Source organism: Lonchura striata, chromosome 2, assembly GCF_050655825.1.
Source record: "Lonchura striata isolate lonStrDom1 chromosome 2, ASM5065582v1, whole genome shotgun sequence".
NCBI classification, from domain to species: domain Eukaryota; kingdom Metazoa; phylum Chordata; class Aves; order Passeriformes; family Estrildidae; genus Lonchura; species Lonchura striata.
In genome coordinates, this window is record NC_140704.1 from 38170030 (window position 1) to 38196403 (window position 26374).

A 26374-nucleotide genomic window follows, 5' to 3' on the forward strand; every position below is an offset into this window, starting at 1 on the left:
TCCCTCGGCGGCCCGCGAGCGCCCGGAATAATTGGCTGGCGGGCGCGCGCGCGCGCGGCGCCGGGCGGACGGGTGGGGGCGCGCGCGCGCGCGGAGGCGGCGGCGGGGGTGCGCGCGCGCGCGCGGCAGCGGCTTCACTTCTCTCCGGGCAGCGGGGGCAGGAGCGGCGGCGGAGGGAGAAGCAGCCGCGGCCGTCGCTGCTGCTCGGGAGAGACGGCAAAGGGGAGAGGAAGCCGAGAGCGAGGAGCGCGGGGCAGCGGGCTCATGACTCACTGAGCGGCTGCAGCCCCTTTCCAGCCCCGCGCCCGGCCGGAGTCGGGGCGCCCGCGACGGATTGTCCCGCAGCCTGTGCCCGGCACCAGCGAGAGAGAGACCTGCGCTCGCCTGCAGGTAGCAGCGGCTTCCCCCCCGTCTCTGCCGGGGTACACCTACCTCTGCCCCGCCTGAGCTCCCCGTCCTCCTCCCCTCCCCCCGCCGGGCTCCTACCCCCATGTCGCTCGCCATCCCTCCCCCACGGCAGCACCCTCCCCCCTGCATTTATCTGCGATCCTCGGTCTCTACCTTTATCCTTCATCTTCCCTCCCTTCTCCGCATCCCCCTGGTGCTGCCTGGTACCCCCTTGCCCCCCTTGTCATCCTCGGCTATGCCCTTTCCTAGCAACCGTCCCGGCCGCCCCCCCCCGCCGCCCCCGGCCACTTCGGCATCTCTGGAGGCGCTCCTCGCTCCCCCAGGCTCCATCCAGCCTCCATTGCTCCTCAGCACCCCCACACCCTTTCAGCAACTCTTCCGTGTCCATTTGTCCTGCTCGCCCTGCTGCGGGCGGGAGCGGCGACCACCCCCGCTCCCCACCACCCCTCCGGCCCCGCTCCGCATGGTCCCCGCGGCACTCTCTGCGCCCCTGGGGGGCCGGGGTGCCCCCTGCCCCCCACCACGATCGAGCCTCCTGGGATGCGCTACCCCCACGCCCCCCGCCGCAGCGGTGGGCACCCCGGGCTGGAGCCCCCCGGGAAGGGCACTACCCCCCCCCCCCACCCCCGCGCCCCAAGGAGCCCCGCAGCCCAGCCCTCTCCCTTCTCGCATGTGCCCCCGACGTCTTCCTCTCGCAGTCTCCTCCTCCTCCTCTCCTCGGTTGTCTCCTACTTCTCACCCTAGCCCGGCCGCCGCCCGCGCGGCCGTGGGAGTGAGGGGGGTGCGTGGTTCTGGGGATGCTCGCGGCCCCCACCCGCTGCCTACGGCGGGGGATTCCCGACGGGAGAGTCGCTCCCGTGCCCACGCGCGGCCGTGGGAGCCTGGAGCTGCCGTCCTGTCCCATCCCATCCTTCCGGGTGCCCTTCTCAGCGGCGAACACACCGGGCTCTTTCTGCCTCCCGTCCCGCGATGCTGTGGTCTTGCCCTTTATGGTTTCTAATGAAGATGAAGTAAGGCGGCTGCTGCCATTGCTGCTCGTGGTGGACCCTGCAGAAATACTCAATTTATCTTGGCTTATAGGAAATTACGAGCGCTTTAGAAAGACATCATCACTAGCTCTGCCGCCCTTGGGACCCATCTGCACGTTGCCAGGATCTTGCTGTTCCCGACTGGTGGATTTTTTTTTTTTTTTCCTGGCGTGTGATATCTGATAATGACTGGTGGTTTGGGGTATTTTTGTCTTTTCTTTTTTGTTGTTGTTTTTGGTTTGTTTGTTTTTATTGTTGGTTTGTTATTGTTGTTGGTTTGTCTGTTTTTATTGTTGTGTTTTTTTTTTTTTTTTTTTTTTTTTAGTTTGAGGAGGAAAGGGAAGGTGCCTGTGGATATATTTGACAAAAGCAAAATATTTTGGATGCCCTTCACTTTGAATTGATAGTTGTAGTTACACTTGTAATCTGTCTCGGTGCTGATTCATCTCACGTTAAGGGAGAGACTTTTAAGTCCCCTTTCATTCCTTCCTCTGTCCCCTCTGCTCATTTTTCTCTGCACAACAGCAGGGAGGTTAGCAACCCTTGTCTGAATGTAGAATAGCCTGGCAGCCAGGAACCTGGACATCGTGTGTCTTTCCTCTTGCCCTGTGTGACAGTTGCAAACACACTTATGGCTCTTCAGATTCAAGGATTATCTTGTATTTCTGTCTGTGTTGGTGGCAGTGAAATGTTTTCTTCACAGTGTCATCCTCTCAGTTGACTTTTTTTACCCCAGTCTCTTACTTGGTCATATGTTTATGTGTCTTTTAAGTTTGACCCCATTAGAAATGTTTAATTTCAGGCCCCTTAAAGCATGGTTTTAATGCAATTTTGAGCATCCTTTGAGCAAAACTCCCTAAAATTGCAGGTATTTTGAGGAGAGAGAATAGAAATAATTGCCTGGATGTCAGAAGGGGGAACAGAGACAGAAGGAGAAAGGGGAAAAAAACATCCAAAACCCAAATCTCCCCCCCACCCCTGCCAGAAACTAGCCAGACATCAAATGACAGATTTAAACATTTTCCTCTTGTAAATGCTGGTGTTACATGTTACAGTAATTATATGCTCTGGGCTACTGTTACAGTATTTATCTGCTGGATAGTAACCTGAACTTAGGAAGTGAATACAGTTGTTTTTTGGATAATAGTAATATTTGTAGCCAAGATTATTCATAGCAGATGTCCTATGCATATAAGTATTATTAAATATGCTTTTAACTTTCTGGCCTGCAGTGTTGAAGCCTATGTACATTGTGAAGAGAGAATTTTTCTCTTTAAAATTAGATGTATTAAGCAAGGTCAGAAGTAAAATCTAGGGCAAATAAAGGCTAACATAAGTGTTATAAAAAGAGATGAGGTTTATGTAGAAGTCAGGAAAATGGGTACTTACTAATTGCATTAAAGTTGCATATTTTGACTTGTCAGAATGTGACACTTTTGTTGTTTATTACCTCTAAGCATTCTGCTGCTTTACCTTGAAATCACACAATAGGATTTAAATATCTGAACATCAGTCTGCGTAAATTTATGGACTATGTTAAATGTATTGTTACAGCTGTACTGTAGGAGAAATTGTTCTCTAGGAGTGGACAATTCTTATGTTTTAATTTTAGGGCAGAAATTCTACATTATTTCAGTTACGTTAATGAGCAGGTTAGGTCTTGTGTGTTTATATATATTTAGATGCAAAAATACTATTTTCTGTTATAAAATCAAAAATGCAGCTTAAGCTGATGAAGGGTAACTTTAGTCACATATTCATCACTTGGTATTGCTTGCTGTTTCTTTTAATGCATAAACATTTTGAACGGGTGCCATACTTCCAGAATTCTTTTTCAGTATAGCTTCACAAGATAGATGAAAAAGACCTAATTCCTCCTGAAGTTAGTTGGATGTGTCAATAATGCCTGAAGAGATTATTTCTTCTGCTCCATAGTGTGTATTATTTGATAGAATTAGATCTTGGCAAGGTTTTTTTAGTATAGGAGTAAATTTATTTCTATTCTGTAACAAGAACACTTAGGCCTTTTTAAAAAGCATCCTTTTCAACATAACCCTGTTGGCATTGATATTAATTTACTTTTCCTTTGCTGTCTCTTTCCATAAATATGTACAGGGAGATGAACTTTGTTTAATATATAGAACAAGCATGGTTGAATCTGAGCCTGTAATCTCATTATTCTCCTTTGAGCGAGTCTTAAAACACATAATAGTCAAGGTGAATAGGTTTGTTCTTAATTGTGATGATGTCTGTACATAGGTAAGAGGAAAAGCGAGTCGAAGTTCACAGCAATTTGAAACTCTTTGTGTATGAAAGAGCAAATTCTTAGTTCAGACAGATTTGATCAGAAAACCACCCAGATATACAGGGATTGTGTGGGTGTAAGCAAGTTAACATTTGGGCCTGTCTACTTTTTATTAAAAATCTCTAGAGAAGGATATGTAACACAGGTGTATAAGGTACAGATTTGGTGTTAAAGGAAAAATTTGGTTTTGGCTTTGTTGGTTTAGGTTTTTGGGGTTTTTTTTTTGTTTGTTTGTTTGTTTTGGGTTTTTTTTTTTTTTTAATCAGTTAGTGCCACCAGATATGCTAATTCAGTAAGAGTTTTTCATGGACATCTGCCCTTCATTAGAACAGTTTGAGAGTTTGAGATGTCATGACAGCTGTAACAGCGGGCTTGTAATTCCTCATCTGTTGGCGTATTGTTATACTATTTAAAATGAAGGAAGAAATTAAAATAGCTAACTAGTATCAGAAGTGTGCAAATAAAGCATCAACTTGACTTCTGAAATATGCTGAGATTTCTTACTGCTCATATTCTCTGACAAGTTTGTTGCCTCATGTTGCCTGAATGAAATGTCAGGAAAAAACTTTGTTATATCCTCTACCAATGTGCTCACTATTTTAGTAAATACAAACAGTCCTGTGTTAAAGCTTTTTAGTTCTGTGTTTCCATCAAGCATGCCAAGATGTGGATTTTGTAATGTGGAAACCCACATTGTACACTTGGAATGAGCCCACAAATTTATTTCATATGGGATAACAGAGAGTCCTAAGATACTAATAACTCTCCGTTTTTAGCTAGCTGTGGTAGATATGAACTGGTGGCATAGTTGATGGGACAGCTAACTCATGCCACTGCTGAGTGGTTGAAAAACATAATTCACAGTGAATGGTTTTACACTTTCAGGATTATGTTTCCCACTTAACTTCAGTAACTTCTGGTTTTCATACATATATATATGTGTTTGTGAAGAGTTTGGCAGGGGGATTGGTTTGTGTGTTTGTTTGTATTATTTGTTTGTGGGTTGGTTGGGATTTTTGGGGGGGTGGCAGTGGTATAGGGTTTAAAATTGCCAGTTCCTGAATTATTGTTAAGATGTTTATGGCAAAAACTCTTCAGTATGAGGATTATTGAACTACTGTGATATAAACATTATTTTGTTAGGACAGAGACATATATCCCATGTGTTCTTTCCTTAAGCATGTAAGAAATACAATGAGGCAGTTGCTCCTCAAAAAACTAACTTCAGTTGTTTGTCTTTGTTCAGTGCAGCATCTGCCATGTCTACAGAGGGGCAGAGAGTGGATGATAGCCCAAGCACTAGTGGAGGTAGCTCTGATGGAGATCAACGTGAAGGTGCTCAGCAGGAACAAGAAAGGGAGCAAGTTCAACCAAAGAAAAAAGAGGGGAAAATATCAAGCAAAACAGCTGCTAAATTGTCAACTAGTGCTAAAAGGTACGGTGTTCTTCCTGACTGTTTCTTTCTTTCAGCTGGTCATCAGATCCATGTATTGACTCAGTATATTAATTTTCTGATTGTTTTATTATAACACTACTGTATCAGTGTAATAACCTTTTGAGACTGGTCACAATAATGAGACCTGTATACTTTTCCCTTTCTTTGTCCGTTTGCCTCTTTCACATGGTTTTAATAGTTGCTTGCATGATAAAAGCTGACATTTTTTTATTGCTAATAAAACTCAGACAGTTTTGTAGCCTTATAAAATATATCTCTGTATATGTATGTATGACCGATGTTGAAACTTGTCAGTGTAACTTACAGTTAATTAGCCATAAACATTTCAGACAGTTCAGTAACTCAGCATGTTAGGACTACCGTAATACCTATTGCCATGAAGTACTGCCTTTTCTTTTCCCAGATGAGCAGCTCAGAAATACTTGAGTGAACAACAAATGTATGTTGGTTTCATTACTTTAAACTGTGATCTGTTTTAATATCCATTTATTTTCCCTCCCTTTTCTGACTGAGATGAAAGGTTGGTTTGTAGAATAGCTGTTTAACTTATTCTATGCTATCATGTCCATCTCCAGATAACGGTTGTCTTGCTGGGACCAGACAGAAGGAATTTACAGTTTAGTGTTTCTTTGCTAGTACATGTAAGGTTGTTACTCTGGGCAAGTGGGATTATAGTGATTGAAGTTAAAAAGCACTCATAAAATAATCTGACAAGAGACCAATTCTGCAGACTGTCCTGATGCAGAATTCCCAGATCTCATTTCTCTGCTAGTCCAAGGCAGTGTAAACTACAAGAGAAAACACTGAAATTGTACCACTGTGGTAAAGGAGAAGCATCAAGCCCCTGCTGCCATAATTTATAACGTATGCATGTAGTCAGAATCTGTATGTAATACTATATAAACATGTGTGTATATCTAGTCAGGATTCAAGTCTTTGTTTTGCCTTAATCTGTCCCTAATCAATTAGACAGGGAAAGTTTCTAAAGTATCTAAAGTACTTTTCTAAAGTATCTTTAGATACTTTAATAAAGATACTAAAGTATCTTTGTCTTTCCAATGAGGTACAGCTATGTCATGCTTTTCTTCTGCTGTAGATTCCTTTCTTACAGCTAGTTTTTCTTCATTTTTAATTCCATGGAGAAATACTTTCTGGACACACATTCCTACTATGTCACTATTAGGAAATTACCTGGTCATATCACTTACAGAATGGCCAGCAAAACTTGCCCCAGAATGGCCATCAAAACTTGCCCATGTTTCCTTTTACGACAAGAAGGGCAAAGAACCCCACCCAACTTTCACTACAAATCATGATATTATTCATGTAGTTAATCCTCACAGCCATAATGGTTTCTGGTCTTCTCTTTTGTCTGCTTCCTGCTATTATTATTTTTAAAATATTAGGAATATTGGATTAGATATGAATTTTAAGGTCATAAAAACAGTTTCCAGCATCTTTAGAAGGCAGTCTGTGTATTCTGAACTTTGTACAATGCCTGGTGTAATGATGCTACAATTCTGACAAGGGCCTGTGGACACTATCCTATTAAAAAATTAATAATGATATGTCAGAAATTGGTCTATTAATCTTAGCTTTGTATCTTCAAAGCTTAGAGCTTTTATCAACAAGCATTTTACAGCGATAAAATTACTTAAACCTTTTAAAGTTTAATCATATCTGCTTATGGTTCTGCTGAAACTAATTATGCCATCAGTTGCTGACTTCAGTACATTTGCCAGTTAGAATCTAAAGCTAATTTCACATGTGTAGTAATATTGATTATATATTTTAGAAATATACATTTGATTATACATTTTAAAAGCTGACATGACTTAAAATAGTTCTGTAGATATGTGTGCAGTATTTTTGAAGAGAAATGTAATTTAGGAGTAGCCCTTTCTGTGAGGATTTCAGAAACAGTTGTTGTAGTAATGGGGGTTTTTCTGTATCATTGTATTTTTTCTTTTTTTTTTTTTCTTTTTTTATTTTGTTTTTGAATATTCAGTAGATTGTAATTTTGTTAGAATTGGGATTGCACCTTCTCTAATCTGGCCAGGTTTTCATATTACAGGTTTTGTTTCTGTGCTTTTTAATTAAAATTAGTGGTGTCTCAAGAAAGCTAAATCTGAAATTAAAGTAGAGGTTAAAAAGGAGGGGAGTAGCATAAAGGAAGGAAAAATGTCTTAATATCCTCAATATGTGCTAGGTATTCCAGAAACAGTCTGTATAAAATATCTTCATAGTAGTATTGTTATTTTAGTTCATTTTGAATGAGGAATAGTGTAGGATTATTAAGGCCTTTATTACAGTGAGAGGAGTCAACATTGCTAAAAAATCAGTAAAACACTCAAACAACAGAGTGTAGTGCAGTTGTGTCTTTTGTCAAGATTCTTTAATTCCTGTTAGAAGCATCTAACACCAGCAAGGTCACTGGAGCTAAAGTCACAGACTACATGCTTCATTCTAACCTGAGTTTGGAAATCAGATTTTCTCACTTGGAAAGTTTTTTTGTGCACATGGAATTGTAGGCACAGTTTTTTTGGATTGTATTATGATACCTAGTGAATATGGAGAGAGGTTTGTGTATCTCTGTTTGGAAGACTCTTTGTTTTGCTTTTGATTTTTATGCTAAGGTAGTCAGATTTAAAGAATCTTCAGTAGCATGAGGGTTTGTATACATCAAGATTTAGCAGTGTGCTGACTTTTGGTTGTGTAACAGTAAACTGCTCCCATGTCTTTTGTATGAATATACATTCATGCAGCTTAACTGCTTTCCAAAGTGATCTGATTACAGAGACTATGTGAAACCACTCATATTTCTATTTGAGTAAGATTTTTGGTATTGAGATATGAAGTTTCTTCTGTTAGCATTGCTGTGGATGGCACCAAGAAGGTAGAATGCCATCACATGCTGTCCTTCTCTGTTAATACTTCAGGACTAGCTGCTGTACAGGTGTAATAGCTTACAGCATATGTTGTGTAGTGTACCGGTCCTTCAATTTTCCTCACCCAGAGGGCATCACCTTAAATAGCAACCTTTCTTACCCAACATGTCAAGATTGAGAAACCTGCTGCATATCACAATTACAGTTCAGACATGGAATTGAATTGCTGTCCTTGAAAACAGCAGGCATCTTGTTACCTCTTAAGTAGAAAATCTTAGCATGACCTTTGGATTGAGAGAAGTGTAACCATTCTTGGCTGACATAGTAGTAGCTCAACAAATAAATGTATTGTTTTGCTTGGCTCCTGAAGTTGCTGGTTGAAAATCTGTGAACTTTTATGTCCAATCATGACTTTTTAAAATAAATATCTGTGCCTACAAGGAATTGTGAACTATACAACTTTAGTTGTGATATTTTCATTATTCAAAGCAGTTGCAGCCCTAAGGAGGAGCAAATAAGTGATAGATGAAATTGGTTCAAAATTAAACAAAATTGAGCATTTCCCACTATCTTCTCTTTTTTTTTGTTTTCCTGAGGGGTTTATCACAGAATCTGGAAATTATAATTAGCATGTTGAATATGATGGCAAAATATGGAGTGCTTTTTCTTACAAGAAATATCCTTGTCATTTATCCATAATTTAGTAAGTAGGTGAGAATATTTATTTTTCTCCGGTATGAACCTAACCATCTTTAGATCAATTTCCTGCTCAGTCACAATTTATTTAGTATTGAAATACATACCAGTGACTGCATTTTTAAGTATGTTCTAAGCAGTATATTCTCTGGTATAGGGTATTGATTCATCTGGCTTTTATAAGTAGAGAGACATGTAGTTTAGAAAAGTGGATGTGGTAAAAATAGTTTACTGTCATGTAATCCTTTATTTTATTTCTTTTCCTATTAATAATCTTGGGGAAATTCTCTAATGTGTTCACATCTTTCTTAGCTTTAGAGAACTATTTCATGAAGGAAACAACTCAGTCCCTTTTGGCATGGTACAGCAATAAATATGTGTCTCTGAGAATTAATAATATTTGAAATCCACAATGTACTTTCATGCTTCTGAATTTACAAGTAGATTAACCTTTGCACCATTACTGGAAGGCAACTGTGTTTGTTCTTTTCCATTAGTTAAGTGGAGAGAAATTTTTTTATATGTCTGTATTTATATGAGAGAGAAGATTTAGATGACTTCTCTAAGACCAAACAAAGTATCAGATCTGACAATGCAAATAAATTGTCTTATGCGTGCAGCCCCGGGCTTTGATTACCAGCAAGGGCCTCACCCCCTGCCATCATCCCCATTGTCCAATATGTAATAAACCATAATGTCATTAGTTTAAATATAAACTGGATATATGTAGTGATTTTAATTTAGAGGGTTTTCCCTCTCTAACATTTCTAAACATACCTGTTATTGAGGCAGATGCCAGAAAGGACCCTAAAAAAATGTTTTGTTGCCAGAGGCTGCATATTCTCGTGGTGAAGCCTCTGTGGTCAGTGAAGGAAATGAGGCACGTCCTCTCCTATGGCAGCTTCTGAGGGCAGCTCAGTGGGGATAGAGGCGAGTGCCAGAGCACGTGCAGACAAAGGGCAGCTTACACACTGGAGGTCTCTATCAGTGCACGGCTCTCTGGGATGCTGTCCGATGATTTAATTGTAACTTTGAATGCTGTGACATGTGAACCAGCTACGTGTCAGCTGTTCTACAGAAACTGTTTATGAATGAGCTCTCAGCATGAATACAAGGTAAATTAAGGTTGCGACAAAAGAAATATAAGGTGTATAAATTAATTTTAGTTTGGGACACCACAGAGCAGGAGAATAAACATGGACAGCTTGCTGAGGAGCAATTGATGGACAGCATTGTATTAATATGTTTATCTTGTTTGTATAAAAATAATCATGAATTAAACATCTTTGTCTTAGATGTTTGCAAGGGCAATGATGTCTTTTGAATATTAATAGACTACTATCTGATAAATTTTTACATCTTGAAGCAGAAAGGTGGTTTGTCTATGTCTGCTAATCACAGATTACCTTGATAAAGGGCCATTTTAGTGCTATTTGCATTAGAAGTTTTGGGTTGTACTAGAACAGATGGAGAAAATGAGAAACCATTTTGTTTTCAGAATGTAAGGAACGTGGGTTAGGATTTAGAAGGAAGAATGTAAAGTTTTTGATCTAGGACTGAAGCTGTCAGTCCATTCTTGATGTGCCTCATTCTCACTCTAATGCCATCAAATATTAACTATTTTTACTACTACATGTAAAACAAAGGAATGATCTCTGACTTCAAAAACAAGTGCAATGCCATGATTCTGTAACTTCAAACAAGGCTGAGAAAGCTAAACAACTCATAAACCACAAAACTGAAGTTTTCGTGCAGTTTAGGTTTTCTGTAATTTGAATTTGTAGTAGTATAAATTTCAAAATCATGGCAGAATTTTGTAATATACAGAAGACATATTTTAAGCATTCCCACAGTTATAAGATCCTCCTTCTAAAAGTTGTGATTTGTTAGGATTGTCTAAAATGGGCTAACTTTTAAAACAACATTTTTGTTGTGTTTAAAATTCACTAAAAATGGGATGACTTTCAGTGTTACTATAATGATTTTGTGCTTGATTAAGCAGATTGTGCCTGTATTTTTATAAGAAAGTTATGATATTTATTGGAGGAATTCTGTATGCTGGATGTACAAACATCTCAATGAGTAGAAAAAGCAAGTAAAGATCAAATTGCTTTCCCTCTACAGAAATAACTTGGTGTGTTTGTGTGTACGTAGGGTATACACCAGCTCTGTATGTAGGGTATATACACACAGCTGGGCAGCTATTCAAGGACTTCACTCGGAAGCATCAGCCTGGGAGTGTGCAGACATCATTAACAACGAAGCTGCCCTGCCTGGAGTTCAAACTCTGGCAGGATGCCTGTCATGTCTTTATGGGTGACCTGGAGGATATGTCAGAATCCACTCTAAAGTTTTCAGATGGCACCAAGTTGGGTGTGAGCATTTGGTACATGCAGAGGCATTCTATATTATATATGCCAACATACCTGAATGCTTGTTTTGATAAGCCATTTACTTTGCCTGTATTTATATGCATAGAAGTTAAAGACAAGCCAAGCATCTGGAGGAGTATTTTTATCTTTTCAGTGATCTCATCAGGTCTTAATAAATGATTATTACCTCTGCCTACAAATCTTGACCATGTATGTCCTAATTATTTCAGAATGTGAATGATAAAGGCTTGAGTTCCTGGTTCAGGCCAGTTCTACTGCTGTTGGTCTATTTATTCATTAGAGCCATAAAATCAATTCATAGTGGCACAAGGGGAATTTTGATAATGTCTGTGAGACTCCTTAGCATGCAAGATTGTGTTTGGATTGTAGCATTATATAAATAATTAAACTGCTCTTTTTTTACTTTATATATGCCAATATACCTGAATGCTTATTGTGATAACCCATTTTCTTTACCTGTATTTATATGCAAAATGGGTAACAGTTGTTTTAAACAAGGTATGTGTAGGTCAGGCCTGAACCTTTGGCTTGTGGCTTGAGCACCTGTCTCAGGAATTTGAGTGGTATTATTGTGTTATTATTTCTTTTTTAGTGTATGGAGTAACAGGAATAGCTCTGTGCATGAAATCTTATGAAGGAGAAGACAAGAAGAAACCACTGAGGATGTATTGAATTGTTTTTCTTTTCCTTCCTCATTCTAAATGTTTATGTTTTTGCACTGAAGTAGCCTATGAAAAAAGCCTTGGACATAGTTAATAGGGAAGTTGGCATTTGCAGTCCTGCTTTATGGCATTGTAATCTGGCAAGTCTTTGGGAACTGTAAACTCCTACGAGTTCCTTTGGGAGCTCTGTATCGTATTCTGCATACTTAAATTTCTTCAGAGGTCAAGATACTGGCTCTCATGCAGTTGCTGGTGCAAGGGAAAAGAGCCCCCAGTGCCAGCTGTGGCAGAGATCAGGTATTTAAGGACTTGGCTGGGAAGCATCAGCCTGGGAATACCCAGAAATCCTTAACAATGAAGTTGCTCTCCCTGGAGGAAGAACTTTGGCAGGATGCCTGTAATGTCTTTATTGGTGACCTGGAGGACATGGCAGAGTGCACTGAGAAGTTTTCAGATGACAAGCAGTTTGTACATACGGGCAAGGCTTCAGCTCAGAGGGATCAGGCCAGGCTGCAGGAGAGAGTTGACAGAGAACTCATGAAATTTGACAAGGACAAATGAACACCATGTACATGGGGAGGACTTACCCCTTGCTCAGATACACTGGGGATCATCTCTGTTCTGAAGTATGTGGGGGCCTTGGCAGACAGCAGGCTCAGTGTGAGGCAGAGACAAAGGCTGGGCTGCCTTCTGGGAGGTATTAACAGAAGCATAGTCCATAGACAAATGAAAGAGATTTATCTGCCTTTACTCAGCTCTCATTAGACTGTATCTGGGATCACATTTACCCAATTTTGTCCCCTCTGTAAAATGAATGCAGATATCAGAGCAAGTCCAGCAGCAGGTCCCCAGGCTGACCAGGGAAGCTTTCCCCTTTGGGGGAAGCCAGTATCAGCCCCCTCAGTATGCATGAGGTTGTGAAGTCCTGGGTGGGGTTATTCTGGGCAATTATCCTTTGAGTTGGGGGGTTTTTCCCTGCCAGTACAATATACATAAAGAAGCTAAATACTCTGGAGAGCAAGAACTGTAAGTCATATAGTTGAAAGGGAAATAGAGAAGGAGGGTATATGAGATATTTAGTAACTGTGTAAGTGAGCCAAGGAGCTGAGATTCCTGACCTATGGAAAAAGTGTGATTTTCTAGGTGGCTGCTTATGGTATTTGTTCCATATTGGATGTTCATTTTTCAGAAAATATTTGGTTTTTACTTCTACATGTTCTTGCAAAGTTTCATGAAACATTATATATCAACTTTCAACCAGGAATTCTAAGAATTATATTTTGTTACTATTGATTGATGTAGAAATGTTCATAAAGTTGAAAGAAACAGACTGAAAAAAAGTCCTGATAGTATTTTTTTTTTCTTTTAAGAATTCAGAAAGAACTTGCAGAAATTACATTAGACCCTCCTCCGAACTGTAGGTAAGTTCACCTGGATTTTATTAATTTGGAATACGGAAATGAAATGTATGGAGCTGTGGAAACTGCATAGGAGAGTGAAGTTGTGCTGATTATTTAGTAATTTTGGAATAAGACCTGATAGATTATATGTTGCTTATATATTAAGAATTGATATGACATACATTCTGATAACCAATGTAGTGGCATACACGGATGAACTCTGTGATGTATTAATAGATACGGGACAAATATCAAATCATCCTTCATTTCAGATATTAAATCAATAATATTTTGTTTGATTCTGTAATCTTGCTGGCAGTTGCTTGGTATATTTGATTCCTTTCTCAAGTTGTTTCCTCAACTTGTTAACACACTGTGAATATAATGAAGAAAGGAAAATGTTATAGGCACAAACTGTTAGTAATTTTCTGACTGTGTTTCTTGCAATCAATTGAGATATTTGATGGACACTTCCTGAATTGGAGTATAGCATCATATGGACTTTCTGACAATGACTGTGTGCTTGTTTGGTTTGGGTTTTTTATTTTGTTGTGGTTTGATTTGGTTTTGTTGGGGGTGGGGGTGGTGGGGGTACAGATTGTGGTTTTTTTGTCAGTATGTTTCCTCTGGTATGTTTAAAATTGGCTTTTAAATGAATGATGATGTAGACCTTGAAACCCTCACTGTCTGGTGTCTGGGGCTGTGTACAGTTGTTTTCAGATGGCTGTCTCAGGCTTCTTATCTGTCAGCTTGTGACATATGGTCAGTGTTGGAGCTGGGCCAGGGCTGCACGTTGCTGTTTAAAGCTACTGCACCTCTTGTGGTGAGAGGTTGGGCTCAGTGCAGAAGTATAGCTTCCACCCAGTCCTGCCAACCCATTTCAACTGATGTGGTTAGTTGGTTTCATTCTGTTACTGCACTAAAAAGAAAGATTGATAGAAATGGCTGATTGCATGCAGCGTTTATAATGAATCCCAGTATGTTTCAGTATCGAATTAACTAAGCAACTGGTAGTAAAAATGACAGTCAGCTTTATTGTTTTGGTCTCTTGACAAAAGTAAGTGTAAGAAAATACTCTAACAAGATTTGATGTGGTTGTGCTGGATCTCAAGATATAAGTCAAGTGGCTATGTACCAAGGTGCTGCTTAGTGAAGTAGCCTTGCAGTAATAGCATTCAAAGAGTATTTCAGTCAATTAGGATGAACAGTTTTTTGCTGGATAAAACATTTTAATAGCTAAGCTGTTCTGTCATGCTTACGACTATGTGTGAGTCTTCAATCACATCAAAGCTGTTTCATGTGGCAGATTTTACTTCGGTGTTGATGACTGATGCCTATTAGCGGATTGATTTGCTGAGATGAATATGAAACTTCAGTCTGTTGTAGAAGAATGGTTAAGTCTTTGAACTGAGAGTAAAAGACTTACAGGTTTTTACAGCAGTGTCATTTTTTCTGGTTTTCTGAAACCTTCTCTTTATAACAAAGCAGTTGTTTCAGTATACAAGATACTATTATATTTGATTTCTTTTTTGCTAGCAAGTATAAAGTAATCATTGACTGTCTGAGTGGAAAGCCCTTTAGTGACTTGCAATTTACAAAAAAAACCCAAGTAATCTGGAGGTTTCCTGCATTTGTTGAATTATTTACACTAATGATAAAACAGCAATAAAGTGCACTCCATGATGCTGTTTTGCAAAATCGCATCTAACTTCATGTGTCTGCTGCTTTAGCACAGTTCTTAAGATGCAGAATCACTTCATGTTGTGATAGATAGATTGATAGATAACCATTAGTAACTTTAATATTAGCAAATATATTTTTATAGTCAATGCAGAATCACTTCATTTAGTTTATGCTTTGTTGACATAGTCTAAACAGTGTTTTCATTTGAACTTCATCTATTTTCTGTTATAGTTAAACGGTGCAAAATAAATACATCAGCCAGGCATGATTCTTCAGAATAATGAGGAAAACCGAGCTATTGTACTTACCCTAAAGTATTGATACATCCTTTCTTGGTTTTAGTGAAATTTAGGTCACTGTTAAAAGACATGTTACCTTTTTCTATTAAAAAGCCTAACCATATTTCATAAAGGTAAGTTCATTCCAGATGTAGGGTGCTTGAAATGGTTGTGATTCCATCTTATCTTCACTGTATGTACTGCTTCATATATAAAATAAATCCCTGGGCAACAGGAATGTGATAATTCTGAAAACTAAATGTCATAGGAGGTGTGAAGAAAGTGTTATTTAAGAATACAGCTATCTTAAGTAGCTACTTAGGAAGTTCTGATAGGAAGGCTGTTTAGCTGAATTCAAACTTAGGTGGAGTATTGCAAAACAATTTGCAAGGCTTTTCATTAACTACAGCAGGCCAAAGCTTCAGGTTTCTTCCATTCATGAAAAAAAGCCCCAAATGGGACAGTATTTGTAGCACAGTAGCATCCCTCAAATGCATGGTAGGCTACACAGTCACTACAAGCTCGAAGGCAGCTGCAGCTTCCACTGCTGCAGCAGCTGTGATCTTAACATTTCCCCCACCTCATCCCTGTGAAGAGAATAGACTGTATAATCTTTGTATTTGTTTGGAAGACAAAAAAGTCTTGCTCACAAATGTGCTTTGGAATTGGCAGATTATCACTGCTGGGACTTGCAGCATCTTTCCAAAACTGTGCAAAGTTGTGGTTTTCAGAGTCCCTAAAAAATTTGGCACTTCGGCTTTTAAAAGAAGATGTAATACTATAAGAAATTAGAGTTGCCTGCCTCCCTACTTCCTTTCCTGTAGTTTGGGTACTGGGTGATAGAGCGAGTCCTCTTGGCTCCACAGACTTTGGCTCCTTCCTCAAGACTGAGAATGTAAAATGTTCTATGTGTAAAAAAGCCAAGCTGGGGCGGTGGGGGTGTGGGAGTTGAGCAGTGTAATCATTGCTATTTTTGGAGGAAGGCATGTCATAAAAAAGCCTGTTATACTTCACATTTAACAGAAAGAACTGGATGGTTTTCAGTATGTGTTGTCCCATCCCTTCCCCTATTTTACTTTTGTATTGAGCTGAATTTACTGGCAAGAACAGTCCTGAATGCAAAGCTGTACATTTATGTTTTAAATCTGCAGCATTGTGAAATTTCAGTTTGTCAGGATATAGTATACCTAAATTGTAGACATTTGCCACTCCTTTTTTTTTTTTTTCCTCTCATTGAAATATCAAATTTGATTGCTAGAAATGGCATACATATTATGCTCCTGAGTAGTGCAGACTATAGCTTTTCTCACAGGCAATAAGGTCCTCATATTTAAGTGTCATTTTCCTATATTGCCTTGCTGAAAGAGGGGAACAGTTGGAAATACTTGTAGCTAAAATAATGCCTTTTCAAGCTTCCCCATATTTTCAGCTGCATTGTGCATAAGACAAAAGATTTCACAGAATACTTCTTGTATACTATTTCCCTTCTCACTGGCAAGAGGACAACATCTCTGTGACAACTTATACCAATTGCTTACATGGGAAAATAATATTTGGAAAGTATTTAATGTATTTTTAGCTTCTTTCAATGTGAACTTAGCAGCTGGAAACAAGGAGAGCCAGCCTGAAGTGAATAGCAGCTCTCTGTGGACACCACTTGGAGCAACTGCTCAAAATTTTCCTATTAAGTCACTGATATTACCTATCTTCCCCCTCATGTATTCTTTTGGTGTTCTCTAGTGTACTTTTCATAATTCTTCTCTTTTCTTTGTATTTACTGCAATTCCTATTATGTTCTTTACATTTCATTTCTTTTACGCTCTAGCAATATAGGTAAATACTTGGGGCTCATAAATATACTGTTAAGGACTGTGCAGCTTAGTGGGCAGAATTACTCTCATTCCAAAACAATAGTTTAAAATCCTGTATGTACTCCTATCTCTTCAATTTGTTTGGAATCATTGTGTTAATTCCTTTCTTTATATACTGTCTGCAAAATTGATAAGCAACCAGTGTATGTGATTTTAGTATTTTGCTTTTGAAAACTAATCACACTGATAATGCTTAAAACAGTTATTTTTGGGGTGATGTTGAGAACAGCCAGGTGGAATGGCAAAATTTTCAGTTTGACTTAGGGAAAGAGGTTAATGTGCCTTATGGATGTCTCCTGTATTATTATTGACTGTATGGAGCCTGACATTTCTGTTTAATACTGCTTTGACTATGTTTTCGCTGAAATGTTGAGGCTGGCATCTTCACAACTCCATGGGATTATGTGAATTCCAACAATTTGAGTTATTGTTCTTGGGGTCATGTTTAAACTCCTACCTAGTGCTACTTTAAAGCTAAGGGATGGCAGAAGTGTCAGGAGCAGAAAACAAAAGGGAGCACAGTTATCGGGGAAAGACTGGGAGGGAGAAGATGATCAGCTTTGCTCTAAAGTGCAGAGGGAGAGAAGTGGAGGGACCAGGAGCAGCAGGTACAGCAAGTGTCTATCCTGCAATTGTGCTCAGTGATTTTGTTTGACTTGGGGAGGCATCAGTCTGTTGCCACAGGCACACTGCTGTGATGCATGTGATGCTAATGTGTGAGCAGGATGAAAAAGTGGAGAAAAAAAAGCTTTCTCTGAATGCTTTTCTTTGCAAACATTTCCAGCCTGAATTCAGGCTCCCTTCCCACTGTGTTACTCATGGAGTTTCCTGTCTGCCTGTATAGCCTTATTTTGATCTGCTGCTAGTCACCTTCTTGAGAACATGTGACACAGAACTTTGTATATACCTTAGCCTGGTTTCTTTAGAATATACAGCAAATAGCAAAACTTAGTCAAAAACAGAAGCATGGAAGTGATTTATACTAGGGTGCAGAATCCTGTTGGTTTTAAATCCATGTTGTATCACCAAGGATAGGGATGGGTGAAAAATTTCAGTACTCACTGCAACTGCTTTATGTTTTACTTTTGAGTCCCTTTCTGCTCCAAAAGCAGCAAGAAACATGTCCCAAAGATATGCAAGTTAACAATCACACAGGGATTATATTTTATAATAGCAATCATACTGCATTTTATCACTTGAATTAGATTGCTGGGTTTTTTAACTGGTGAGATTTTTAGTTTGTATTAACATGGTACCTTGAAGTACCTTGGATGAAAAGTGTCAGGTTACCTTTTAATATGTAAACTTTTCTTTCTTTTAGTTATTTTCTTTTAGACAGTGAAGAACCATAATTCATGCTTTGAGCTCTGAAGTATGTAACTATGTTAAAACATTTCTTTTAAAATATCTGTTTATTTTCACTGTAAAAGTGACCTTTCAATGTCATATGGTCTACAAAGCATCTGTTTTTTAAAAATAACACAGATGTTTCTTTTCATGGGTCTTCCATGTGTCAAGATGCAGTGTACTTGGAAGTACATCAGAAATATAGCTGTTTATTTTAGTGATCTGATATCTTTGAAAATCTATGTTTTATATGAAAAATTATTAGAGAGCACTGAACATTTTTCTTGTTATTGAATAAACTAAGTTTTCGATATCTGCTTGCTTGCATTATTGCTTGTGGTTGTGGGGTGATTTTTAGGATTGGTTACATGCAATGCTCAAACTTCAGGACGTGTTGTGGTCATTGGTGGCTTGAAATGCTAGCAGCTTTGATGAAGGCAGGAGAGGAAATGAAAGGAAGAAAGAAAGGCAGTAAAGGGAACCTGCCACTGGCTGCCTGCCAGGTCTGGCAACTTCACTCAGTGACGAGGATGTAAGGAACTGTCTGACAACACCCATTAATACCTCCCAGCTTAACAATACCTCCACATGATTCATGCCTGTTCTCCCAGTTTTTGAATGATGACAACTTCTCTCCCAGGAGGAGAAGAAAAGAGAAACTAGTGTTAGAGAAGAATAAAAGTACTTTAGCAAGCACCCTGTGAGAGCAGACCTGGAAGGTCAGGGAGATGCCAGAGCACATTCTATGGCACAGCTGAAGCAGGGAAATGAGACTGGGGCATAAGGAGAGGTCTTGAAGATCACTTGTTCCTTGAAGCAGGAAAGGGCAAAAAAATGCTCAAAAAGCAACCTGGGATGGATATGGGAGGGTTCCTTGATTTTTGCAATATGCTTAGTGTAGAAGGTAACTAAATCTCTGGTTTAAATTGTAAGTTGGGGAAGGTGGTGTGAAGAACTGTTACAAGGGTAAAACGCAACACTTTGATGCTTTTAGTGTGGGGAAATCTGAACAGAGAAATTCTTTTCCAGCAGTTTCATATTGAGTTACAGCTGGTCTTTGTAAGTCAGTCTCCTACGGTGTACAAGAGCAGTCCCCAATGCTTTCAGCTCTAGAATTTTTTAGACCACCTTTCATAGACATTTCTTTTGCCTTGTCCTAAATAGCTAAACGAAGGTGTTGGTTTAGATGGGAGATTTTTTTAGTTTGTTTTTTGTTTTTCCTATGGGCCAGAATTTGATTTTATTATAAAACTGGTATTTTATATGCGTGTTTTTGTAACCGCCTCAATAAAGCCCTCAAAAAACACACACACACAAAAAAAAACCCAACCCCTAAAATATAAGTGCATTAAGTAAACAATCATTGCTTGCCAGCAAGGGAAGCAAAATCACCTTGACTGAGACTTTACATCATTGCTAGAAGACTTTGCAAAGAAATACCTGAATGTGTAGATTTTATATATAGTTAGCTATTTTTGTGGGGGTTTTCTTATTTTTTTTTTCCTTAAATGTAAATTAATTTCTAGTATGAAAACTATGTAAGGGTCAATTTCTTTACAGAAATTTGGTAGAGGGAAATTATTTGAAAGTCTGACTGTAGCAGCTACTACTGCACTGAACAAGCAGACACTGCCATTTCATGATAATCATGTAAAAAACATGCTTTTATTAGCAGCTCATTACCCTTTAGTAATTTACTCATTATTGAATAAATGAGGGAAATGGAAGATATTTTGTCTGTTGGTTGGGACTGACAGCATAATGAAGTATTTGTTTTCTTCAGTAAATGGCACAATCTCCTAACTGCCTAACACTGTTGTCTTCAGTAAACCACATTTGAGTAGATTTTGAATTCTGCTCTTCCCTGTAATACTTAAATCCCCTCCCTTTGGAAATCTATTTTTAAAAAAACAGTCTTTCTCAGTTGCAATACCACAATTGTACAGCTTTTTAACAGCTATTAACTTTTAGTGCACTTTATTTTTTGGGGGGTGTTGTTTGTTTGTTTTGGCTTTTTGTTGTTGCTGGTTTTGTTTTGATTTTTTAATGCATAGTTGTGACAGTCTAGGGCAATGTTGTAATTTTTCTTTTGCTCTTGGTATATATGGAATGTGTGCAGATTAACAATTAATAGATTGAATTTAATGAAATTGTTTTCCAAAATCTCCTGACAGAAAAGCTGCAGTTTAGGACTAAAAAGTCATGAACTACTAATGGAGCATGCTTTGCAATACTTTGGTAACAAACTATTAAATTGATCTGGTTGCTGTTTTCTTGGTGAGCAATAAAACTTATTTATGCTGTACTTACACATTTGCAGCTTTGTTACAAGCTTTTTGGGGTATCTAATTGGCTGCAGCTTTGAATCATATAAACATGCCAAATGTTACTAATTACAATTAAGATATCTACTTGAAATAATCTTTGTTTTCATTTTCTCTGGCAATTTTTTTCACTTATTTACATGCCTTTAATTTTTCATTTTAGCAGTTCTTGCAACACTTTAATTTATTTTTGTTTCAAGGCTGTGGAATTGGATTAAACAGGGTTTTTAAATACTTCCATGTTGCTTGGAAAGAAGCCAGTTACTGTGTATTGGCTTAATAGAAACCATGCTTAGCAGTGCCTCACATATGGCAGCTCGTGTTTGTGTGGTAAGGCATTATGTATTTTAAATATTACCTTTTATGTGATAGTCAAATTTATGCCAGAATCTGAAGTTTCCTCTGATTAATGTTAACATTCTGGGGTTTTTTAGGGAGAAATGTGTAGTCAAATACATAATTTACTGTCTGCTTGGCACAAAAGCCATATTTATGTGGCCTTAATTAACTTGAGATGCATACTGTGCCTAAAGAGGGCTATAGGTGAGTGACAATATGCTTTCATGACACTTGTAGCCTTTTAATGTTGTAAATATTGTGGAGGCCAAGATGATGATTCTGTAAGTAAGACTGAAATACAAGGGTTTGTGTTCAGTTTAGTAGATTGAGTTACATTTAAAGAATAAGCTGTACACAGTTACAGCAATTACTCTTAGAGTAATGACACAGCTGACAACTTAAATCTTGAATTTCTAAGGGTTTTTTTCTGGTTTGGGTGTTATTGTTACATTGTTTTTTTAATTATGTCTTACTGTAACTTTTCTGGAATTTGGAGTTTAGTATAGCCTCTAAGAATTTTAAAACTTTTAAAGGCATTTATTCTAGATTATCTTGCTGTAGTCAGTCTTTTTGTATAAAATTCAGCAGTGATTTCATAGTAAAATTTCTTTAACAGAAAATGATGTTGTTATGCGGTGGAGAAACAGTGAATAATTCCATTCTTTCAAAATGATTGTCTCATTTTTAGTACACATTGGTTTTTTGAGGGAGGAGGGCTTTTTATTTCTGCCAGATTAGCTGATGTTTGATTTAACTTTCATTTGGGAGGTATTGACAGTAAATACCACTGAATACTCATATCATGAATCTAATAGAGATTTTTATCCTTTTTATTATAACTTTAAAATTGTCAAAGGAAATTCCATTCTTTCTATGACAGCAGTGCAGTATCTTCTGCATATATCATAATTCTATGGGTAATGTACAAAACCTATGGTAACAAACTAGATTTTACACTTTAAGGTCTTTTAATTCTAAAGTAGCTTTTAGGTTTAAATATGTTATTACACTAGTTTATGATTAGTCTGTTTACACATATGAAGGCAGTATTTAGGATTTTATACTTCTAAGCTACACAGATAAATATTTTTTAAACATAATTAAATTATGCTTGGGATAACTATATGGTGTCAATTGTATGGTCATTTTACCATAGATGGGATCCAGAGAATTTTAAAATTCGGTACAGTCTCATTATTTGTTACCTTAGCCTAAATGGGATAAATATACATATTGCCTACAAAATTAGGCATGTTATAACTGTTCCAAAGAAGATGGATAGAATGTAACACATTTAATTTTCAGAGAAGTTTAAGACTGAAAAATTAGATGTCTGCCTAGTATGCAATTTCAGATTTGTTGATATAAATAATTGATTGCTAAGCTCATAGCTATGGCATTTAGGGTTGCAAACCAGGGATTTAAAAAAATCTTCTAAAATTGGGGCTTGGAGCCAGGGTGGATTCGTAGGAATATTGGTTTCAGAATCACTGCAGTAAACACAGTGCCAGGTTTTGCAGCAGCATGAAGGGATTCATTAAGCATTCTAGGTTAAACTGTTGGCTGGAGTTAACTGGGCTTGAGCGTTCCACAGGAATTTTGAGAAAGACCCTAGTGTTAAAATGGACCTTCCCATTATTTCAGATTTTGTTGGATAGCTTGAAAAGCAGGGCATTCATGACTGAGCCTTTCTTGGAAGAGTGTCTGGCTTTTGATTACAGGAGAAAAGTTAGCTTTGCTCCATGTTACACTGGAGCATATTCCTTCTTCTGCAGCAGGGATCATGGGGCACACTTGGGTTTGCTCATTCAAAATATTTAATGGGAGTGCACTTCTTGGCACTGCACCTCTTCAGAGAACTCATACTGCTGGCTGGGTCAAAACAGCTGTAGCTTCCTGTATCTCCTGCATACAATCTGCCACATTGCCTGGCAAAAACAGTCCCTGGAGTCACTGTGTCTCGGGTACAAAGAGCAGGTTCTTTGTCTCCCTTTCAAGGTACTTGGTGAGATCGGCTGTAGTGGAGGGTGAAAACCCAACACTCAAGGTGCCCTTCCTTGTAATTGGCTGTTTGTTTATTTGTGTTCTGTTACACATAAAATAAGACCTGTCAGTCTATAAAACTATTTCTAAAAGAGGACTTGCTTCACTGCCATGTCTTATTCACTGCAATGTCCTGTTGGTAGCAGTAAGAACAGTAAAACACTTTGACACACTGTGTGCACATTACAAAAATGAAGTGTCATATTAAAAATGGCTGTAAACATTTTCACAGTCGCTTGTCATTACATGTTTGAAGGTGGGAAATTTTTAGAGAAGACAACTCAATCTTCTTTCCCTGCATGTCCAGGCTCCCTGGAAGGGAAGATGTATTTACTTAGGATGGGATTTCAGTGGGCTGTTGTGGACACAACTACTACAATTCTAGCTGTCTGACTACATTCCTCAGCAATCTGTCAACATGGTGATTAAGTATCGATGCAAGAGGTCTATTTTGAATTTTGATCCAACATTAACAAAGTTAATTTTGGGGTGGTATTTTGTTGCTACTTCTTTTTGTTTGTTTGTAAGCAGTAGAGTTCGAATAATAAGGTCAGGTTATAAAAAGTATCATTGCTATGTAATACTGCCTAGCTGATAGACATCACATAATCAACTCAAAAATCTCATTTGTATCTGGAATTACTGTGGTGTAAATCAGATTTAAATTCATGATTCAAGTATAATGGCCTTCTGCATCACAAAACTTTCTAAGTGATATTTAATTAATAACATATATTAACCATGACTCTTTGGGCATATGTGTGGGGCTGGCATTTTCAGGTTGGTACAAATGCAGCCTCAAAAGCCCACAATGTGGTGGCTGTAGGATGACGCATTCTGAAGATGTTCTACAACAACCTGCTTGCTCCTTACTGAATACAAATAACTGAGGGATGACAGCTATCTCAGTTTCAGTAGAATCTTTATGATTTATATGATAATGATAATTTTATTCTGCTGCCAGTACAGAGCACTTTGCAGATGGATATCAAGGTTAATTGTCACTTTGAGAAGAAGTGAAGCACAGTCTGCCAACCTGATGCTGTGCTCAGCTGAGAAAGATAATTGTTATTCAAGTAGTATTTAAATGAGCTCAAATGCTGATAAACACACAACCAAAATACTTTCTTTTTTTCCTTTCATGTTTATTCACTGTGCTAAAGAATGAGGTCATTGGTATGTAGAAATACCACTAATGGTCACTGTAGTAACGACATGCTGAGTATATACAGAACCTGCAATGAGTGGGTTCCTCCTCCCCCATGTGTGGGCTGAAGGGAAATACTTTAAACTTGAGTTCCTCTTGTCAACACATCCTAATTCTTCTATGTGGCTGGTTGCTGGTAGCAGTTGTACTGTTACGATATATATGACTGCATATGCACTGTGACCTGACCTAACTGGAGCACCTGAGGCATTTAAAATCTGCACCAGGACTTGTGACTTCTAGGGGGTATTCCCTGCTCCACGTATCTCATGGTAGTTTTAAAGAGAACTTCAATTTTTTCCCTCTGGGCTTGGGGAATTGCAAGTAGCTCAGCGCCCAAAGAAACAGTGCAGAAACATGCAAATATTACTATGAATTAGAAGGCTGGATTTGTTGGTATTCTTGGTAGCTTCACAGCTTTTTAAGGGAGATGATCAGCTGTATGCAACAATACAGTTCTATATTCCAGAAGGCAATGGAGCTGTCCCAAAAACTGGGACTGACTTTATTCAATTTATATAACCCCTTTCATCCTAGGGTCTTCAAGATTAAGGTTTTACTGTGGATTTCAAAAGATTTCAATTGAGTAGAATGCATGCACTTCATTCCACATACTACCCCTCGAGAGGATTTGTTTTTTCCTCCTGTGCTGTTTGAAAAGTATTGGCTGCAGGAGTTTCTTAGCCTTGAGAACTTTTAAGTAATTTTGATACAGCAGTATATATCTTTATTGCTGATCTTTTCTCCACTGTCAAACTGGCATTTTCCTAATTTATATGAAAACTTCCAATCTATGTTTAGCAATTTGTTTGTTGCTAATATTCCAGTGAAGTTGGTGGGTTCTGTTTGTTTGGTTTTTTTTAGTAATTTAGAATGTTAATTTTATACAATTTCTGGACTAAATTAATAACTGATGTAACTCTACTGGACAGACTATATTATAAATATGCCAAGAATTTGTACCAAGCACAGCAAAATGATAGAGTTGTTACTTTCAAGACTTTAAGAAGTAAAATTAAACTTGCCTTAGTGATTTATATCAAGGGAATGATTTTTTTTTGGTGACAATTCATAAATTCATGGCTAAGGTGTTTGCATATTATTACAGGAGGATGGTTTATTACTTAACTGGCAAGAGACCACTTGTTTGCTAATTCTGTTATTTCATATGCATTGTCCTAAACACTTCCATACGTTCCTGTAACATTTTTAGAGTCTCTATGGCTTAGTAGCTTTCCACATGACTAATGCAGATTTTAACAAGCAAAATGGAAAAGGGCCAACTCGTAATTGTTAGTGCAGTGGCATAATCACCCATACATGGTTTGTTTATTATAGCTCAGCAATAGAAGAATGTTTCAAAGAGAAAACACGCGGACATGATTAGTAAGCAGCACGGTGATGTGGGACTGTCCAACTACAGAAGTGTTCTAGCTGGGTTATTAATTTACTTCAGGATATGCTTTCATTTTCTTATCATAAGGGGCACTGATAATGTCAGATTTTAGTAGCCATTTACACTGAGTTACTAAGAAAAAAATACATGAAAGGATTTTTTTCTGGTGTGAATGGATGTGTTGCAGAAGTGTGGTGAATGCTACATGTTGTACAAGCTACCAAACTGATTAGAGCTTGCTGAATGCAAATATGAAAAGAGGAAAAAAAATCTGGCAGAAAGACAATTGTTTTTGGACAATAAAATGTTTAATCAGATGGTTATCAAAGATATAGGTAAGTAACTTCAGCATTTATATTGTAGCAATTACAAAGGCTACAAAATAGGCATTCTTTCTGGCTGTGTATCGATTGACACAAAATGGAATTGGAAATAGCAGAGCAGTGTGATAAGTAATGGGGAGAAGACTCAATTGCATAATAGTTGCTGTTACTGCTCTTCAATCTTACTTTGCTGAGTTTGTTGGAAGCAAGTTTTAAAACAAAAAACAAAACTAAAAAGGAACAAAAAAAAATGCTCGTCCATTAAATAGAAGAAGCTATATTTGCTGCTTGTATGTGGAAAGTATATTAGTATCTGCTTTTCAAGCG

General features: G+C 38.3%; 1 protein-coding gene across 2 annotated transcripts in view; it reads left to right on the forward strand.

Annotated features, from left to right (window-relative positions):
* The first annotated feature begins 98 nt into the window (after positions 1–98).
* The window catches only part of LOC110474601 (ubiquitin-conjugating enzyme E2 E2), a 200422-nt gene continuing 174146 nt past the window's right edge, over positions 99–26374 (forward strand). Inside the window, exons 1-3 of one of the 2 annotated variants that reach the window (XM_021538105.4) lie at positions 99–390; positions 4988–5176; positions 13207–13257. In XM_021538105.4, coding sequence (XP_021393780.1) covers positions 5001–5176; positions 13207–13257 — 227 coding nt within the window. In that variant the 5' untranslated portion in view covers positions 99–390; positions 4988–5000. The remainder of the gene's footprint in view (positions 391–4987; positions 5177–13206; positions 13258–26374) is intronic. The other variant, XM_021538108.4, reaches the window with a different exon arrangement.